Below are 17338 nucleotides of genomic sequence, written 5' to 3' on the forward strand. Positions count from 1 at the left end.
CTTATCTTCTGTTTCCTAACATTTTACCTCTTCTTCTTCCCATTCAATAAGGTCCCAAGTATAGGTCAGTGTACTCCTTCTTCTTTTCCAAAACTCCAGGAAGACTGTGGCTATAAATAATAATAACATTATTATAATTATTTACCCAACTGTATTATGTTCTTTCATCAGTGCTCTTCTTCTTAGGATTGATGCATTTTCACCATATTATTGAATTATTAAAATTAATTAAATTCACAGTAAATTCATTCAACTGGAATTTTGTTTTCTCTCGCCCTGTTCTCCCTGTCTCTTCTGTACACTTCATTCCTAGAGAGGAAATAATTTTTTCATTGGATTAAATAAGTAGAGACTTTTGTTAGCATGGCCTATCAAAGTGATACTATGAGAGGTCAATATTAGTGAACAAAATTTATTGTTTTTTTTTGACTTGTACATGCTTATTCTAAATTATCTAAAAGGCCAAAATAAAGCTTTCTCCAGGAATGACAATAAAGACCAGATGCTTCTTCTCCAAGATTCTGAGAGGAGAGGTATAAGATGGGGGAGAGAGAACAAAAGAACAGGGTTATGTCTCAGGCAACTTCTGCTCAACAAGTAGGGTGCTATGCATTAATCTGAGCTGGCAGTTTGGCCGAAGGTAGGTATAATTGATACTGACAGCAGGTATGCTTTTGGTGTTACCCATTACATTATTACGCTCTGGAAACAGAGAAATTCTTGACTTCTTCCAGAAAAACACACACACACAAAAAAAAAAGATTAAAAAAAAACAGTTCTTGCCCTAACAGGTTTGGCTCACTGGATAGAGCATCGGCCTGCAGACTCAAGGGTCCCAGGTTCGATTCTGGTCAAGGGCATGTACCTTGGTTGCGGGCACATCCCCAGTAGTGGGTGTGCAGGAGGCAGTTGATTGATGTTTCTCTCTCATCGATGTTTCTAAGTCTCTCTCCCTCTCCCTTCCTCTCTGTAAAAAAATCAATAAAATATATATATTTTTAAAAACCAGTTCTTATGTTTCAGAACTCTTAAAGGTTATCCAATTAACTACAAATTTATCAAATACAAAAATTTCTGGACATTCAAAGTAGAGGTAATCACTGGGCTGATATTGCTGCTCAGTTAGCAGCATTAAAACAATCACATCCCCTAACGAAAACTATGCCACCAGTTGAAACAAGTGGGGATATAAAATATAACATTATAGAAGCACACTATTTAGCTATTCAACAAAACAGGAAGAAATGGTTAGGAAAAGGCTATAAATTTCACCCTAAAATAGGGGTGGGGAACTTCTAGCCTGTAGGCAGTATAACACCCACGAAATCATTTGTTTTGGCCTTGTCAAGCCATTAGGGGCAAGTGAATTAAATGTTTGACCAAAAGTAGCAGTCTAATTTTTAAGGTGATAATTTTGTATTGCCCATAAATTATGTTATAAATATGCAAATGGCCCTTGGCAGGAAAAAAGGTGCCCTACCCATTATCTAAAAGAAACTGATGGGTAGGTCCAAATGACCTACCATTCCTTCCTGATTGCATACAATATCTTATGTTACAATATGTATATGACTTACTTTATTGGGACACTCAACTGACAAAATGGTTTCTTAAGGAAACAATACTACTGAAAGCCATCGCCAAGATAGCTTCCTAGGTATACAACAAAAGCCAAATCTGGCTAACATACAACCCGGGAAAGCCCATTCATACCTGTATGGGGCATTTTCCCTTGTGCTAATGCCCTGTTGAGGACTGGCAAATCAACTTTATTCAAGGATAAAAATACGTGTTAGTAATGATTTGTATGTTTTCTCTGTGGGTGGAAGCATTCCTATGCTGCAGAGCCATAGCCTCAGTAGTAAGTAAAATAACTCCTAGAACAGCTTTCCTCCTTGGGGAATCCCCTCAGAGCTCCATAGTGACTGGGGAACACACACTATAGGACACATTATTCAATGTTTGTAAGATCTGGCTGATTTGCAACATTTCCATTGTGCATATCATCACCAGTCCTCCAGTCTCATAGAGTGACTAACTGGGTAATCAAAACTCATCTGACAAAACTGGTGTACCAGTAGTCTTCCAATCTGCCTTGGCCTAAGGCTTTTCCCTTGGTATTGCTCAACATAGATCTATTCTTTTCAGCAAACACAAACTGTCTCCTTTTGAAAGTATTACCAGCAGACCAATGAGATTAGATCAAGGAATGTATGCACTTGCACTGCTTAGGAAACCTCCTGATTTACTGTAAAGAATAGCGGGGCCCTTAAGATTAACTCTTATAGGTTACCCAATTAACTACAAATTTATTAAACATAAAAATCCCTGGACATTCAAAGTAGAGGTAATCATTTAAAGAAAGTTCCTGGACCCCTAACCGATTTGGCTCAGTGGATAAAGTGATGGCCTGTGGACCAAAGGGTCCTGGGTTCGATTCCAGTCAAGGGCAGGTACCTTAATTGAAGGCTCTTCCCCGGCTCGGGCCCTGGTTGGGCTCGTGCAGGAGGCAACCAATTGATGTGTTTTTCTCACATCAATGTTTCTCTCTGCATCAATATTTCAATATTTCTCTGTGTCTTTCCTCTCTCTTCTATTATCTCTAAAAATCAATGGAAAAAATATCCTCAGAATCTTTCCATTACACACTTCTGGGAGATGGAAATCTGTATCATGATCTCCAACCCAGAGCTTATGTCTATTAAAAATACCATCTCCATAAAGATGCCCTTTAGCCCTGATGGAAAGGGCCATATCAGATATTACTAATTAGCCCATTTGCCACTAAACTTAAGGGTACTGACTTATGGATTCATGTTTCTCATTTAAAAAATACCCGCACACCTGCGTGATTATGTAAGCCTACTGGTTATCTTAAACTGAAAATCTCTAAACAATCAAGACTATCACTGGAATTCTCATTCTGGGATCCAAGCAGATGTCACCTGATATAGATGGTTCTCCCAAGACCCCAGACAGGCCAGTCATACATGATACCATCCAACAACTCTTACACTTGGTCTTCCTTTGATCACTTTTTTTAAATTTACTATTACTACTATCATAACCTAATTTTTGCCTGAACAAAACTCCTAAGAAAGCATTATTCATTTTCATAGTTCTTCAGTCTAATTTCAAGATGAACATACTCAGAATCTTAGGTCTGCTTACTGCAATGACTATTCTAGTTGCCCTTCAACACCCTTTTGGTCCCACTGTCCAACAATTATCCAACAGTGCCAATTTAACTCACAGTTGGATACACACCCAAGCTAACCATACTTACGATAAACCAGATCAATGGCTTGGCCCTTATGCTTTGAAAGCTTACAAAATCTAACTGGAAATCACACTGAATTTCAAGTCCTTCTTTATTCTCAATCCTCTGTGGTAGGTAAGTGTGTATGATTTACAGTAAATAGAGTGGTAAAAGTTAGAGCCTACCCTCAAGTATGAAGTTCTTGGTCCATCTAAATATACTCAAATTCTAATAACAAATAAAATAAAACATTACACTGCCCTAAGTTATCAGCAAGTTTTATCCCACTTGCTCACATTTTGCTCCTGGATTAAATAGTAGATTCTAATAAATAAGTTAGAGATTCTAGATCTGATATGGAGGGTTAAAAGTTTTAAGGCTTCAACTCAGTCATTTTGTTCTCCCAGAAGAGTATCATGAATGTAACCCCATTCCTGATAGAAGAGAATGAGAAAAGGTGAACTGGTAGCTCATTGAGGATTATCTAATGGGTTTGGAAATTTCAAGAAAAGAGAATCTGTCAAAGACTCCATGAGTCAGCGACTTAAACATATGTCTATAAACCATGAAAGTGGCAAGAAAAGATATTCATTTTATTATAATTGCTGGTGACAAGTTTTGTATGCACAGTTAACTCTGGGATCCTGGCTGGACAAGGTGGTCTCTGAAGCAAGTAGCAGATTGAAAGAATACAGGAGCATTAAGACAGAGATTTTGACAGGTTTTAGCAGGGGTGAGATTGTGGGGAGGGGGGAAGAGCTGGAGAAGTGAAGCAAGATTTGATTTATATAGTTTTAACATCACAGAGCTTTAAAAATATCCCAATGCCCATACTACATCTTAGAGCAATTAAATCAGAATCTCAGGACAAAACCCAGCATCAGTTTATTTTTAAAGCTCCCAAAGATTCCCAATGTTCAGCCAATGTTGATAACCACCTCCTAGAGGAAAAGCAGTCATGCTCATGAAAGAGGTGAAATGGAAATCAGTCATGGATACTGAGGCAGTAGAACGTTAACACTAACATTGTTTAAGGTCAAGCTGTAAGAAATAATGGCTGTTGTTCTGTTTTGATTTCCAACTATTTATAAAGCATTTTAACACTCATTTTAGACATATTACTTCTAATATCTATCACAGTCATTATCAAAATCTAACAAAAACATAAACAGCAACATGTAACAAGTAAATATGAGATGTGCCATAAAATGGCTATTGTTATTACCCTTGTTTTTTAAGATTAAAAATTTGGGGTTTTGAGAGGGTTAGGAGACTTGCTAAAGTCACACAGCTGACTGGAACCTAAATCATTTTAACTAAAAAATGCATGCCCTTTGTATCATACCACAGTGCCTTCCTGGATGTTCATGGATAGAGTTGAGATTGGAGATGCTAATAGGTGGAATGAGAATTTGAGAGCAAGCTGTGAAATTTTTCAAGAAATAAGTATCCTGGAGATTGGCAGATGTAAAATGTAGAGAGAGTAGTTGAAATGGAAGAACATGGGGTTCAAAAGATAGAACTATAATATAGTAGTAGGGCAAAGAACAATGGCTCAGAATGAGCATGATGATAGAGACTGTGGGATGGTGAAGAGGAAAGGAAACATATTAAACTTACTTAATATTATTTTAAAATGCTTTAAAAATAAAGTATATAAAGTGAAATTTATTTCACTTACAAAGAATGAAGTGTCAATACAGATATAGATGTAGATAAAGTAATAGAAATACATATATAATATGTAGATATATATAATGTATAATAATAAAAGTGTAATATGCAAATTGACTGAATGGCCATACGGACATCCTCCCGGATGACCTTCCGGACAAAGCTGGGGCTGTAGCTGTGGGATCGAGGCAGCCCCTGTGGCTGCAAGGGAGGGATTGAGGCAGCCGCCGCAGCTGTGAAGGCCTACTCTTACATGAATTTTGTGCATTGGGCTTCTAGTATAATACACTATACTAGAGTCCCGGTGCACAAAATTCGTGCACGGGGGCGTGTGTCCCTCAGCCCAGCTTGCACCCTCTCTCCAATCTGGGGCCCCTCGAGGGATGTCCGGCTGCCCGTTTAGGCTCGATCCTACTGGGATCGGGCCTAAACGGGCAGCCGGACATCCCTCTCACAATCCAGGACTGCTGGCTCCCAGCTGCTCGCCTGCCTGCCTTCCTGATTGCCCCTAACCACTTCTGCCTGCCAGCCTGATCACACCCTAACCACTCCCCTGAGAGTCTGATTGATGCCTAACTGCTCCCCTGCCAGCCTGTTTGCCCCTAACTGCCCTCCACTGCAGGCCTGGTCCCCCCCACTGCTCTCCCCTGCAGGCCTGGGTCCTCCCCAACTGCCCTTCCCTGCAGGCCCATCGCCCCCGACTTCCCTCCTCTGTCGGCCTGGTCACCCCTAACTGCCCGCCCCTGCAGGCTTGATCGCCCCCAACTACCCTCCCTTGCAGGCCTGGTCCCTCCCAACTGCCCTCCCCTGCTGGCCATCTTTGATAACATGAGGGCAGCCATCTTGTGTGTTGGAGTGACAGTCAATTTGCATATTACTCTTTTATTAGATAGGATATGTTATCTATCTATCATCTATCTATCTATCTATCTATCTATCTATCTATCTATCTATAAAGCCAGTGACCATAATGCCATAACGACTGGTCACTATGATGCCCACTGTGGCCAGAGAACTGGCCTGATGAGGTATATATGTCTTTTATCTCCATTGACCCAAGAGCTCTCTATGTGGTTAGCCAAAGCGGAACCTTGGCCAGCATTGCAGCTTTACTTATTGCTCTGCTCAAACCTGCTCTTTTTCCATTCTTCCCAGCTACTGTTCTCAAAAGTATCCTTTAGTAAGTACTGCCCACTACCGGACTCTCCCACCCTGATCAAGGGTGGGGCCAGCCAGCCAAATGCCCTACTCCCTTCCCCCCACCAGCCCTGTCCCCAATCGGCCCACCACACCATGAGAGGCCTGCAGCCCTGTCTCCTGGCTGGCCCCACCCCTGATTGGCCCCCATCCCAATAGGGGGCGGGGCTGGCTGACCAACCTCTCACAGCCCTTCACACTGGCTGGCCCCACTCCTTATGGGCTTCCACCACCCTGATTGGCCTGCAGCCCCATGCCCCAGCCGGCCCGCCCCTGATCACCTCCCACCCAAATAGGGGGCGGGGCTGTCTAGCCAACCACCCATGGCCCCTCCCCCAGGCCACTGGCCCCCAGTCAGCACCCCTCACCCCATTTGGGGTTGGGGCTGGCCAGCCCACCACCCACAGCCCCTCCCCATGGCCAGCCCCACCCCCAGTTGGCCCCCCAACCCCAATTGGGGGTGGGGCCCACCAGCCAATTGCCTGCCATCTCCTCCTCCTGAAAGGCCCAGCCCAGATCTGCCCCAATTGGGGCCAGGTTGGCTGAACACCACCCATGCACGAATTCATGCACTGGGCCTCTAGTAATATAATCTATACTAATAAAAGGATAATATGCTAATTAGACCAAGAGACCTTCCAGGAGACCTTCCAGATGTCCTTCTGGACAAAGCCATGTTGGCGGGGCCGAGGCAGAGGCAGTTAGGGGTGATAAGGCCAGGAGGAGAGGGCAGTTGGGAGTTGGGGCGAGCAGGCCAGTTGGGGGGTCAGTTGGGGGCAAGCAGGCTAGCAGGGGGGACAGTTGGGAGCAAGCAGGCCGGCGGGGGGGGCAGGTGGGGGTGAGAAGGCTGGCAAGCGGGCTGTTGGGGGTGAGCAAGCCAGCAGGCAGAGTCGTTAGGGGCGATCGGGCAGGCAGGCAGGTGAGTGATTAGGAGCCAGTGGTGTTGGATTGCGAGAGGGATGTCCGACTGCCACAGGGATTGGGCCTAAACTGGCTGTTGGACATCCTCTGAGGGGTTTCAGATTGGAGAGGGTGCAGGCCAGGCTGAGGGACACACCCTCCCCCATGCACAAATTTCATGCACCGGGCCACTAGTATAATATAATGTAATATAATATAATATAATATAATATAATATAATATAATATAATATCTATACTAATAAAAGAGAAACATGCAAATTAACCATCACTCTGCTATGCCCATTAGCCAATCAGGAAGGAATATGCAAATTAGAAGAAGAAAGATGGCAGCCGCCCAGCTGCTCCAGGTGCGGAGTGGCCGGGTGGGGCAGGATGCCTGCTATGACAGGGAGGTTGGGGGGCTGGGGGGTCGAAGGGATCTACGGGAGTGGCACTCTGGCCACAGCGAAGATGAAGACTGCAGACTCCGGCCAGAGTCTGCAGCGAAGCAGTGAAGACGAAGAAGGCAGACTCTGGCTGGTGTCTGCAGCAAAGGTGGCAGACTGGCTGGAGTGGAGGTCTGGGTCCCAGGTGCCGGAGGAAAACCGGTGCTGGAAGGCAAGGGAAGTAAGGCCTATTGCACAAATCTCTTCATGTAATGGGCCTCTAGTAATATAATATATAGATAGATTAGGTATATTATAGTTATAAATACATAATGCCAAAAAGAATATACCAAAGTGTTAATACTGTGATAATTACCTGTGGATTATGGAACACTTTGTACAAAGTATACATTGTCCCTGGAGTATCCACTGCCTGTGTTTTTCTTACCATTCTATGTAGAAAGTTTAGCAACTGTTCCCGTTGGTCCCATGAAACTGGATTGAGGGTGGCGTTGGAGGATAAGAGGCCTCAGTGGAGAAGGACAGTTTGTTATCAGGGGAAAGCCAAGTTTCACATGAGTCATGGAGGTAGAAGGAATATTGTGAAAATGTTAAAGATGACACCTCTGTTCCTTAGCAACCATACATTGTATTTATTTTTTCATTCCTGCCTTTCTTTGACCAACCTTTTTCAACATAAAGAAAAAAAATCCAAAGATGCACATGCTTCATCTATCCAGCCCTTGTACATCCGTTTCCTCATGTCTATTCCCAGTGGCTTTCCTTTGTGATTAAAGTCAGTGGCATCGAGGAACAGAATCATATGGTCATGCATATAAAACAGGTTAGATTCCATATGCTGTTTGTTCCAAGTTGTCTATTTAAATTTACAGAAAACAAGGCCCAGAGTGATTGACATTTATCACTGACTTTGTCCAGATATCTGCAACACTTCATTACACTTGTTCCCATACCTGCTTTTTCTTACACTGGAAGGTAAGTTTCCAAAAGTGCCTTTTTCCCCTCTAGCATTTTGAGTAGTTGGCACATGGAAAATGCTCAATGATGCCCAATGAATGTCAGTTAAATTGAACTGCTTGACTACATGGAATCCAATTACTATGACTGTAACTCCTGGTCAAGTGTTCTTCCCATTAGTCCAGAGCTTTTCAAATTACGTCCCCATGGAATTTCACTGAAGATTTACAAAAGGGCCCTCACCAGAGAAGCCCCGTATTTATGTATTGCATATATTAATGAAGTTCAATTTTACTTGGAAAAATAATGATTAATTGAAAAGCTTGAAAATGACTTCCCCATACTTAGGCATGGGGGGGGGGCATGTCAATTCCAAACACAAATGAACTTAAATATGTTTGAATATGGAGAACAAAAAGGAATTCCAGGTATTGTTTTCATCAGAAGAGATAAAGATTTGAAGTCTTCCCAAAACAAGGCCCAGCTGAATCAACAGTTTCTCAGAGCAACAACTCGGAGACTGCCAATTTGGATAACACCCAGACACTACTAAAGATTCACCTCCACTTCCCAGATTAATTTTCAGCAACATCCTCAAGCATACTTCTGCTTTCCAAAACACATGGTATTGCAACATCACCATACATGAGGTAAAAATAGAAATCTCACTAAACAGGTTCGACAATTAGCAGAGGGGCTATGAAACTGGAACATTTTAAATTGTCATGCCTGAGGAATGTTACTGTTGATCTTTCTTTTTGGGGGTTTAATACCTTACAGGTGTGAAATTAATGGAGTTCTGTACATGAATATAGCATAAGCTAGTCAATATAAGGAGCCTCTAAATATTTGTGAGGCAGCAGGTTTTGAATATTTGAGCTGAACTGTACTTGACAGTCACACGTGTCTGGTTAAATTTCCTCTTTTTCTAAGAATATGGGATCTCTCTCTAACTTTACTTCCAATTTCCTTCCCATCCTTCTTCCTCTCCAACAACATTAAATATGAAACAAATAACTAGCTTCTAAGATCATGGTATCACCAGCATTTGAATCTTAAACACCAAAAAATCTTCACCAATTCCTAAAAAAAGACTTAACATTTTTCCTCCCTAGTAAAATTCATTTAGAAATAACAAGCTACATGTAAACAGCATCATGTTATATTAAAACAATGAGAATTTGCACCACAGTCTTGACCAGAGGAGACTCAAGTTTTATGTAAAGGATCTCGCTAAAGCTAACTCTTCCAGTTGTAACCATGAAGAAATTTCATTTCTTCAATATGACCTTTTCTCCTTTCTTTCATTTTGATTCAAACTGGCCATATCCAGCATCATGACTCACCTGCATCCTCCACCTTTGCATGTCCACTCCCTTAAACATTAAGCCCTCAGTACAAAGAGATTCTGGTCAATATCAAATAATCTTTAGAATAAAGCCTTGGTCTGTTGACCACAGTGACAGAATTTCCTTCAAACTAGAGATAACATCTAGGCTTCAATTGTGTTTCAGCTCCCAACCTAGGAAATCAGCCAAACCAGATGAAGCTACGCCATGGCTGACATCAGGACTACTGATCAACTATCCCTACCCTAGACCACAACCTTATGGCAGGTTACTGGTTTAATGTACTTATTCAAAGCAGAGGATTTAAAACCACCCCAGTCATTCTTTTTAATGGTTTTCTCCAGATTCAGCACAAAAAATATTTTTCTGTAGTTACAAACACATGCTTTCATTATTCTCTACAAAGTGTTTAGGGCCATATAGTCTTTTAAATGGATGTAAAAGCCACTTGTCATTGTTATTTGCTGCCAGTAAACTTGATTTCAAAATCTTCTTCAGGTCATGAAAAAGTTTTCTTTTTCTTCTGCCCCAGATTTTGAACCAAGGAACAAATTCAGATTCTTCAGAGTGGAGAGACCTAGCATAGGCATTTCATTCACCCTCCCCTCACTCTGCCCCTCTCCAGGTCATGGCTCAGTGCAGGAAACAATTAGCAAATCAACTCTGTGCACTGTTGTTGCTGAGGTTGTTGTTTAGCTATTATAACTTTCTAACCAGAAAGAAACAAATTAGAGATGCTAGAATTTTCTAATTATCTGACTTAATATATATTTTTAGAAAGCATTAATAAATCACTTGGATTTTTTCCTAACGGTGGCAAAATAAGTTATAATATTATCAATTTGCTAGTTTTTTGCCATCTTTATATTATATTTATGCCTGGTTGTATCTTTAACTTAAGCCTATATAAAATTGATTACATAATTGATAAATTGGTCAACCATAATCTAAAGAGGTTATACTCTGTAACTAAGTTAGGGTTCTAGAATAAGGAAACATGTAACAGTTTCCTTATTCTAGAACCCTATCGTCCAGGAATGAATCAGTCATGTGTAATTTCCACACAACAGAATATCTTGTCTTTGCTAAAGAGAACAATATTACTTGCGGCTACTTGGGTGCTAGGAATAAAAGGCTTCACTTCAGAACTCATCTGTGCAGGACCCCAGAGGAAACCCAGAACTCTCCATCTTGGCAAGGTGTCCCTGTACCCATATCCTACACCAGTGATGGGCAACCTTTTGAGCTTGGTGTGTCAAACTTCGCCAAAAAACTGAGCATAACTCGGGTAGTGTGTCACTTTGAGGAAAAAACTAACTCCAAGACTCTAGTCGCAAATGTTTCATCCTCAGGAGCAGCAAATGTTTCATCCTCGGCATGCGGCTGCTTGTCATCAGAAATGGCTACACGTGTCAGTGCTGACACGCGTGTCATAGGTTCGCCATCACTGTCCTATACATACCTTTATGTCCTGTCTCACTCACACTTGGATTCCACCAGTATTAAATCACTGTGTTCTTCAACTGTACTCATATCAGTTACCTCAAGAAGACCAAAATTTTCACATCATCCCTTACCCCTCATATTTTAATCCTCTAATTCTAGGGAAATGAGGCTTGTCTCTGTGAACATCCCCACTCCTTCCACACTTTGAGATACTTTCACTATGTCCTCTTTTACTCAGTCATCAATAGCAAAGTCTTTTATGTCCCCTCACCTTCTTGCTCTAACTGAAACCTGAGATGCTCCTGAAACCCCACTTTCCATGTGGCATTCTTAGCTGGTGGCTATTTGTCTCCCACACTAATAGGTACTGAAGATGAGGTAGTGAATTTCTGGTTCCTCATTGATACTTCAAGATCATTTTTCTCTCTCCTCCTTCAGGATTCACAGATTTGAGTCTCAGATTATGAATTCATACTTCCTACTATCTCTTCTTGTGGAAGTCACCTAATACTTTCTGGGGACACTTCCCAAAACTTTTCTGAAGATTTTTAAACTGTTGGCTATTGCAACTGTTACCAACATGGCTCACAAAATAATTCTTGGAAATTATGATATATGCAGGTAATCTTTCTAGGACCTTGGCTTCTCAGTTCTTTGATTTATACCCTCAAAGTTAGTTTCTCCTACTACACATCACTCATGTAATTCTCTGGCATACTTTTGATCAATAACTGCAACTCCTATCACCTGGACTGTAATCAAACTCAGGATCCTTCGGTCTGCAGTCCAACGCTCTATCCACTGAGCCAAACCAGCTAGGGCATGACTTGTCTTATTTTAAACTGATTTGAGTGGATCCTTGAGTCTGCCATGCTGTCATCCTTTCTCTTCTCTCTTGACATCCAGCACCTACAATCCTCTCACTCTCAGTTGCAATTTTGCTATCTATCTCATTAAAAATAAAGCAAAAGAAATACACCCAAACTATATCTACCCACTTATCCACACTTGTGCCTATTGCCTCTTATTTTCACCTGCTAAAAAAAAAAGATTTATGCATCCCCAGCTAAATTCAGCTCTTCTTATCAACTATCTTCTCTCTCTTATCACCTGCTAAAGGAAACTGGTCATATAAATATGTCCAAGGAATAGCTTTAAGTAAAATAAATAAATAAATAAAATAAAAAAGGCAGCTTTCAGATCTGCATGAGCCAAAAATTAGAAGAATATTCTAGGTAGAAGTAAAGTGAGCTAGCAGATGTCTTATCCTTGGTATCTTCTTCTTATTATCTTTTGGTTATTATTGTTAAATGTATTTATTTGTTCATATATATATTCACTCATTTATTCATTCATTTACACATTTATTGAGCATTTAGTCTTTTCCAGGAATTATTCTAGCTCTGTGGGTAAAGTAATGAAGAAAACAGACAGAAAATGCTTGCTTTCATGAGCTTTCTAGTACAGGAACAATAAATAACAAAATAAGAAAGAGAGTATGCCACCTGGCAGTTAAGTGCTGTGGGGAAATTAATGCAGGGGAAAGAGATAAGATAAGCCTTTAAATTTATTTCCATTCTTTATATTTATAATAATTTTTTCTACCTCACAATACTATCCTATATAATAAAAGCCTAATATGCTAAGTGTCTGGTTGTCCACTTGGCCGTTCAACCAATCAAAGTGTAATATGCTAATGATATGCTAAGGCTGCTCTACCACTTGCTATGATGTACACTGACCTCCAGGGGGCAGATGCTCTGACTGGTAGGTTAGCTTGCTGCTGGGGTCCGGCCGATCGGGACTGAGCGAGATGGGCCAGACACACAATGGAGCCCTCCTGTGGTCCCTCCCCGCTGGCCAACCTTCCATGTCCCTCCCTGGCCTTGATCATGCACTGATGGAGTCCCTTGGCCTGGCCTGCACCCTCTCGCAATCTGGGGCCCCTTAGAGGATGTCGGAGAGCCGGTTTTGGCCTGATGGCAGAATGACCGGTCGTTATGATGCGCATTGACCACCAGGAGGCAGATGCTTAATGCAGGAGCTGCCCCCTGGTGGTCAGTGAGCTCCCACAGGGGGAGCACCGCTCAGCCAGAAGCCAGGCTCACATCTGGAAAGCACAGTGGCAGTGATGGGAGCCTCTCCCGTCTCTGTGGCAGCATGAAGGATGTCCAACTGACAGCTTAGACCTGGGAAGCAGGCCTAAGCCATAAGTTAGACATCCCCTAAGGGCTCCCAGACTGCAAGAGGGCAGAGGCCAGGCTGAGGGCCCCCGCCCAAGTGCAGAAATTTTGTGCACCGGGCCTCTAGTCTATATATATAGAAGCCTAAGCGACCGGCCGACTGGCCAGTAGCTATGATGCACACTGACCATCAGGGGGCAGATGCTCAATGCAGGAACTGCTGAGCTGCGGTCACTTGGCAGTGGTGGTTCTCGGGTGACACACCAAGAACCAGAGAGAAGGGAGTCGATTCCGGTGTGTGTCACCCGAGAACCGCCCTCTAACAATCCAGGTCCGCTCAGGGGATGTCAGAGAGCCGGTTTCAGCCCAATCCCCGCAGGCCAGGCCAAGGGACCCCACTGGTACAAGAATCCGTACACTGGGCCTCTAGTCCTTTATATTTATGTCGTGCTTACTGATTATCTTGTCATACTTCTCTGAAACAACAAAGAATATAGAGATTAAAATTATTTTTTAAATCTCTTGTGTACATGAGGCTCTTTAAAAAACAATTTGGATATACTTATCATTAAAATCCTATATAATAAAAGCCTAGGTGGCATCACGCCCTCATGTGACTCCCTCACGTCATCACAAGATGGCTGTCACAAGATGGCCGCCACAAGTTGGCCAGCAGGGGAGGGCAGTTGGGGGTGACCAGGCTGGCAGGAGAGGGCAGTTGGGGGCAATTGGGCCCGGCAGGGGAGGGAAGTTGGGGGTGATTGGGCTGGCAAGGGAGGGCAGTTGTGGGAGATCGGGCTGGCATGGGAGAGGGCAGTTGGGGGCAATCAGGCTGGCAGGGGAGGAGAGTTTGGGGTGATCAAGCCAGCAGGAGAGCAGTTAGGCGTCAATCAGGCCAGCAGGGCCTAAACCGGCAATCAGACATTCCCCAAGGGGTCCCAGATTGGAGAGGGTGCAGGCTGGGCTGAGGGACACCCTCATAGTGCATGAATTTTGTGCACCAGGCCTCTAGTTAATAATAAAACAATAGAATTTATTCTAAAATTTAATAAATATTAAACAAAATCTAAGACTTCATTATAAAAATATCTCTTAAGGATATCATGTTTGTTTTTCAATTAATTCAGGTATCTTTGGATACCTTTTAGTTCTTATTCCAATGAGATAGGTTTCAGCATCAACTCTATTCTAGTTTATTGTATTTATGAAGACATTTACTAAGAAAACAAGTTGACATAAATGTGTTGATAGGAATGCAATAGGTTTTACTATAATTATGTCACTCACTTCCTTGAATCATGGCTGAATTAAAGTTTGTATGTGATTTAGCAGATTTACAAGATTTCTTTAGCTCCCCATTTGTACCCATGAATATATGTATACACTATATGACAACTTCTACTTAATAAAGGGCATAGATCTAGAAAGCTTTTAGTGGTCAAAATGGAGTTTTTAACTTTTTCATAAAGTTAGTCAAATGAAGAAGACCATATTATAACACCATGTGACTTTTTAGGAAAAATATAAGCTTGTTTGTTGAACAACTATTAGGTGAGAATGACCCCTCTGTTTCTCTTCACATGGAATACCGAAATAACTATTATCATCCCTAAAGAAATTTTCTAGTCATCAATGTCCATTGTATTTATAATGAATATCATAAAATATATAACCATTGTTATTTATTTTTTATTAATCAAATATGTCTTTGTTACTTAGTGTCCATGCTTCTATATAGATAAAAAAAAATATGAATTTAGTTTATATTCTGTTTCAAACTCATCACATGCTATTAATGAATTTGATCTATGGAAACAGATTCCCTGTGTGTGACATCAGCATCGGGCATACTATGCTATAGGATTTTAAAAAATAAAAATAAAAATAAATACCATCTTAAATCTAGAACAATGTTTTGATTTTGAGACATGATCCCAAGGTACTCTGGTTCTATTTTCAGACCCGTCAGTGACAATATGTGTTTCGTGTTCTGGAAAGTCCACTTGTGAGTGGTTCCACCATTTCAAACAAAGAGAATGTGTTTCTTCTTCCAATATGTATTGTGAAACTTAATTAATGGGTGTGAAGCAGTTGGTGAGTGCCAGATGTAAAGCACCACAGAAGGTAATGACAAAAGAAAATATGTAAGCATTATACTACGTGTCATCTCAGCTGCTTGAGTTAATCTGTCGAAACAAGATCCAACATGGGAATAGTTTTCCTAGAACATGGTATGTACCTGGAAATGTATCGAAGTGAGACTTGTTTGCTAAGGAAATCCTTTTTAACTTCAACTCAGGTGATTTCAAAAAGGTTTCTGATCACAACTAAATGAGCAAAGTAATAACTAAGGCATTAAATTTACCCATAGTTTGCATTTTTAACTTTCTTCCAGTATGCTCATGACAGGAGGGTAAATGGTGTCTATCTCTAGGGTCAGTTCTAATAATTTGGTTATGATTGTCAGGAAAGCAATGATGAAAAGGATTCTGAGGCCATAGGGCAGTGAAAGCAGAGAATTTTAGCAAAATTGCCTTGTAATTTCTATGTTTAGTATAGGCCATCATTAATGGTCAAGTCAGAAAATGGTAATGATATTCATATATGTACCTAGGAAAACTCCTAAGGGGGTGGCACACCCAATCCTGCACGTCATGTTTGGTTCTCTAAGTACGGACATAAAATATGGTTTCACTTGAATTTTTTTCCTAGAAACTGACTGATCTGAAAAGAACCAATTGAATTCTATTAAGCCATTGCTTAGTAACCAGCTGTTTGATTAAATTTAACTTGCTTTTATTCATACCAGTGCAGTTACAGCTTAAATATCCTTTGAGTGAACATTTTCTTAGGGGTTGGCTTAATTTATAATCAAACTCTAAAAGGGCCTTTGGGCTTCAGAAAATTGAAAACTATAGAATTACCTTGTTCTTTCCTGGGGCCAATTAACTGGGCAGATTCTTTGCATTCAACTCGAAGCTCCTGGACCTTAGCTAAAGTTTCATTTTCTCTCTCAGCAACTGGAAACCTATCTCCTTGCACAACAGAAACTAAGCATGAACCTCAGGCATACTGAGCTGAACAGACCTTGGCGCCAGCCCCCAAATATTGATGTGCAGAATATCCCAGAAAGCGCAGTTTCACTCTTCTCCCTTTCATAAGCCTTGAAAGGAAGTGAAGGAAGTGTGCCAGGTTGTTATTCAACTCTCGTATTTAATCAAGCATTACCTGGGCACTTCTGAAACTCTCCAGCTTCTGAATTGAGAGTGAAAGCAGAGAGAACACAGGATGGAAACCACTTAACCGAGAAAGCTCCCAGGATTACTCTGGATCATGTGGCCATTTTGAGACTGACTCAGGTACTCTCCAGACTTCTGAAAGTCAGCAACAAACCCCATCTCAGTCCTGGTGATTATTTCTAACTTACAGCTTACAGCTTTCAAAAGGATCCCAATACACATCAATTCACTTTGTGTTAAGTGTAACTGTTTCTAAAACTGATCTGACTGCACTGCAGACCAGGCTCCTTGCCACTGAGCCCACTACATTTTCTCCACTCAGGTTTTAAGTTCACAGATAAAACATCCTTCTATGGGAAAGAAAGATTTTTTTCTGAGTCAAGAGAACGACATGCAGCCAACACACAGCAACAGGTGCGGGGCGTGACTCCTTTTGGTTTCCTCACCTGCAAGGTGGGAACCCAGCATGGGTCAAAAATTCCTGATAACACCAGGGACATTACCAAAGTCTTTGTCCTTATTTTGCTTAGGGCTAGAAATAAATGCCCCTTGTTTTGCCACCGCTTAAGACAACTAGCCTGCCCTGAAATCAAAACAACCAACCTATGAAAGCTGGAGGGTTGGACTTATTTTTTTTTTAAGGCCTGAATGGAGGTGGTATCTTCATGCTGACAGCTGAGAAGCAGGTCAGTCAGGTTCTTGGGTGCTGCATTACACAAGCAAGA

At 41.5% G+C, this 17338-nt stretch overlaps 1 protein-coding gene across 3 annotated transcripts in view; it reads right to left on the bottom strand.

Moving 5' to 3' along the window:
• Window positions 1-17338, bottom strand: part of ANO3 (anoctamin 3) — a gene marked incomplete at its 5' end in the record, with an annotated part of 271320 nt that overhangs the window by 38098 nt on the left and 215884 nt on the right. For all 3 annotated transcript variants that reach the window (XM_079789410.1, XM_079789411.1, XM_079789412.1), the window contains one exon: window positions 28-110. In XM_079789410.1, coding sequence (XP_079645536.1) covers window positions 28-110 — 83 coding nt within the window. The remainder of the gene's footprint in view (window positions 1-27; window positions 111-17338) is intronic.

The sequence above is a fragment of the Cnephaeus nilssonii genome (assembly GCF_951640355.1).
Source record: "Cnephaeus nilssonii genome assembly, chromosome: 13".
Taxonomy (NCBI): domain Eukaryota; kingdom Metazoa; phylum Chordata; class Mammalia; order Chiroptera; family Vespertilionidae; genus Cnephaeus; species Cnephaeus nilssonii.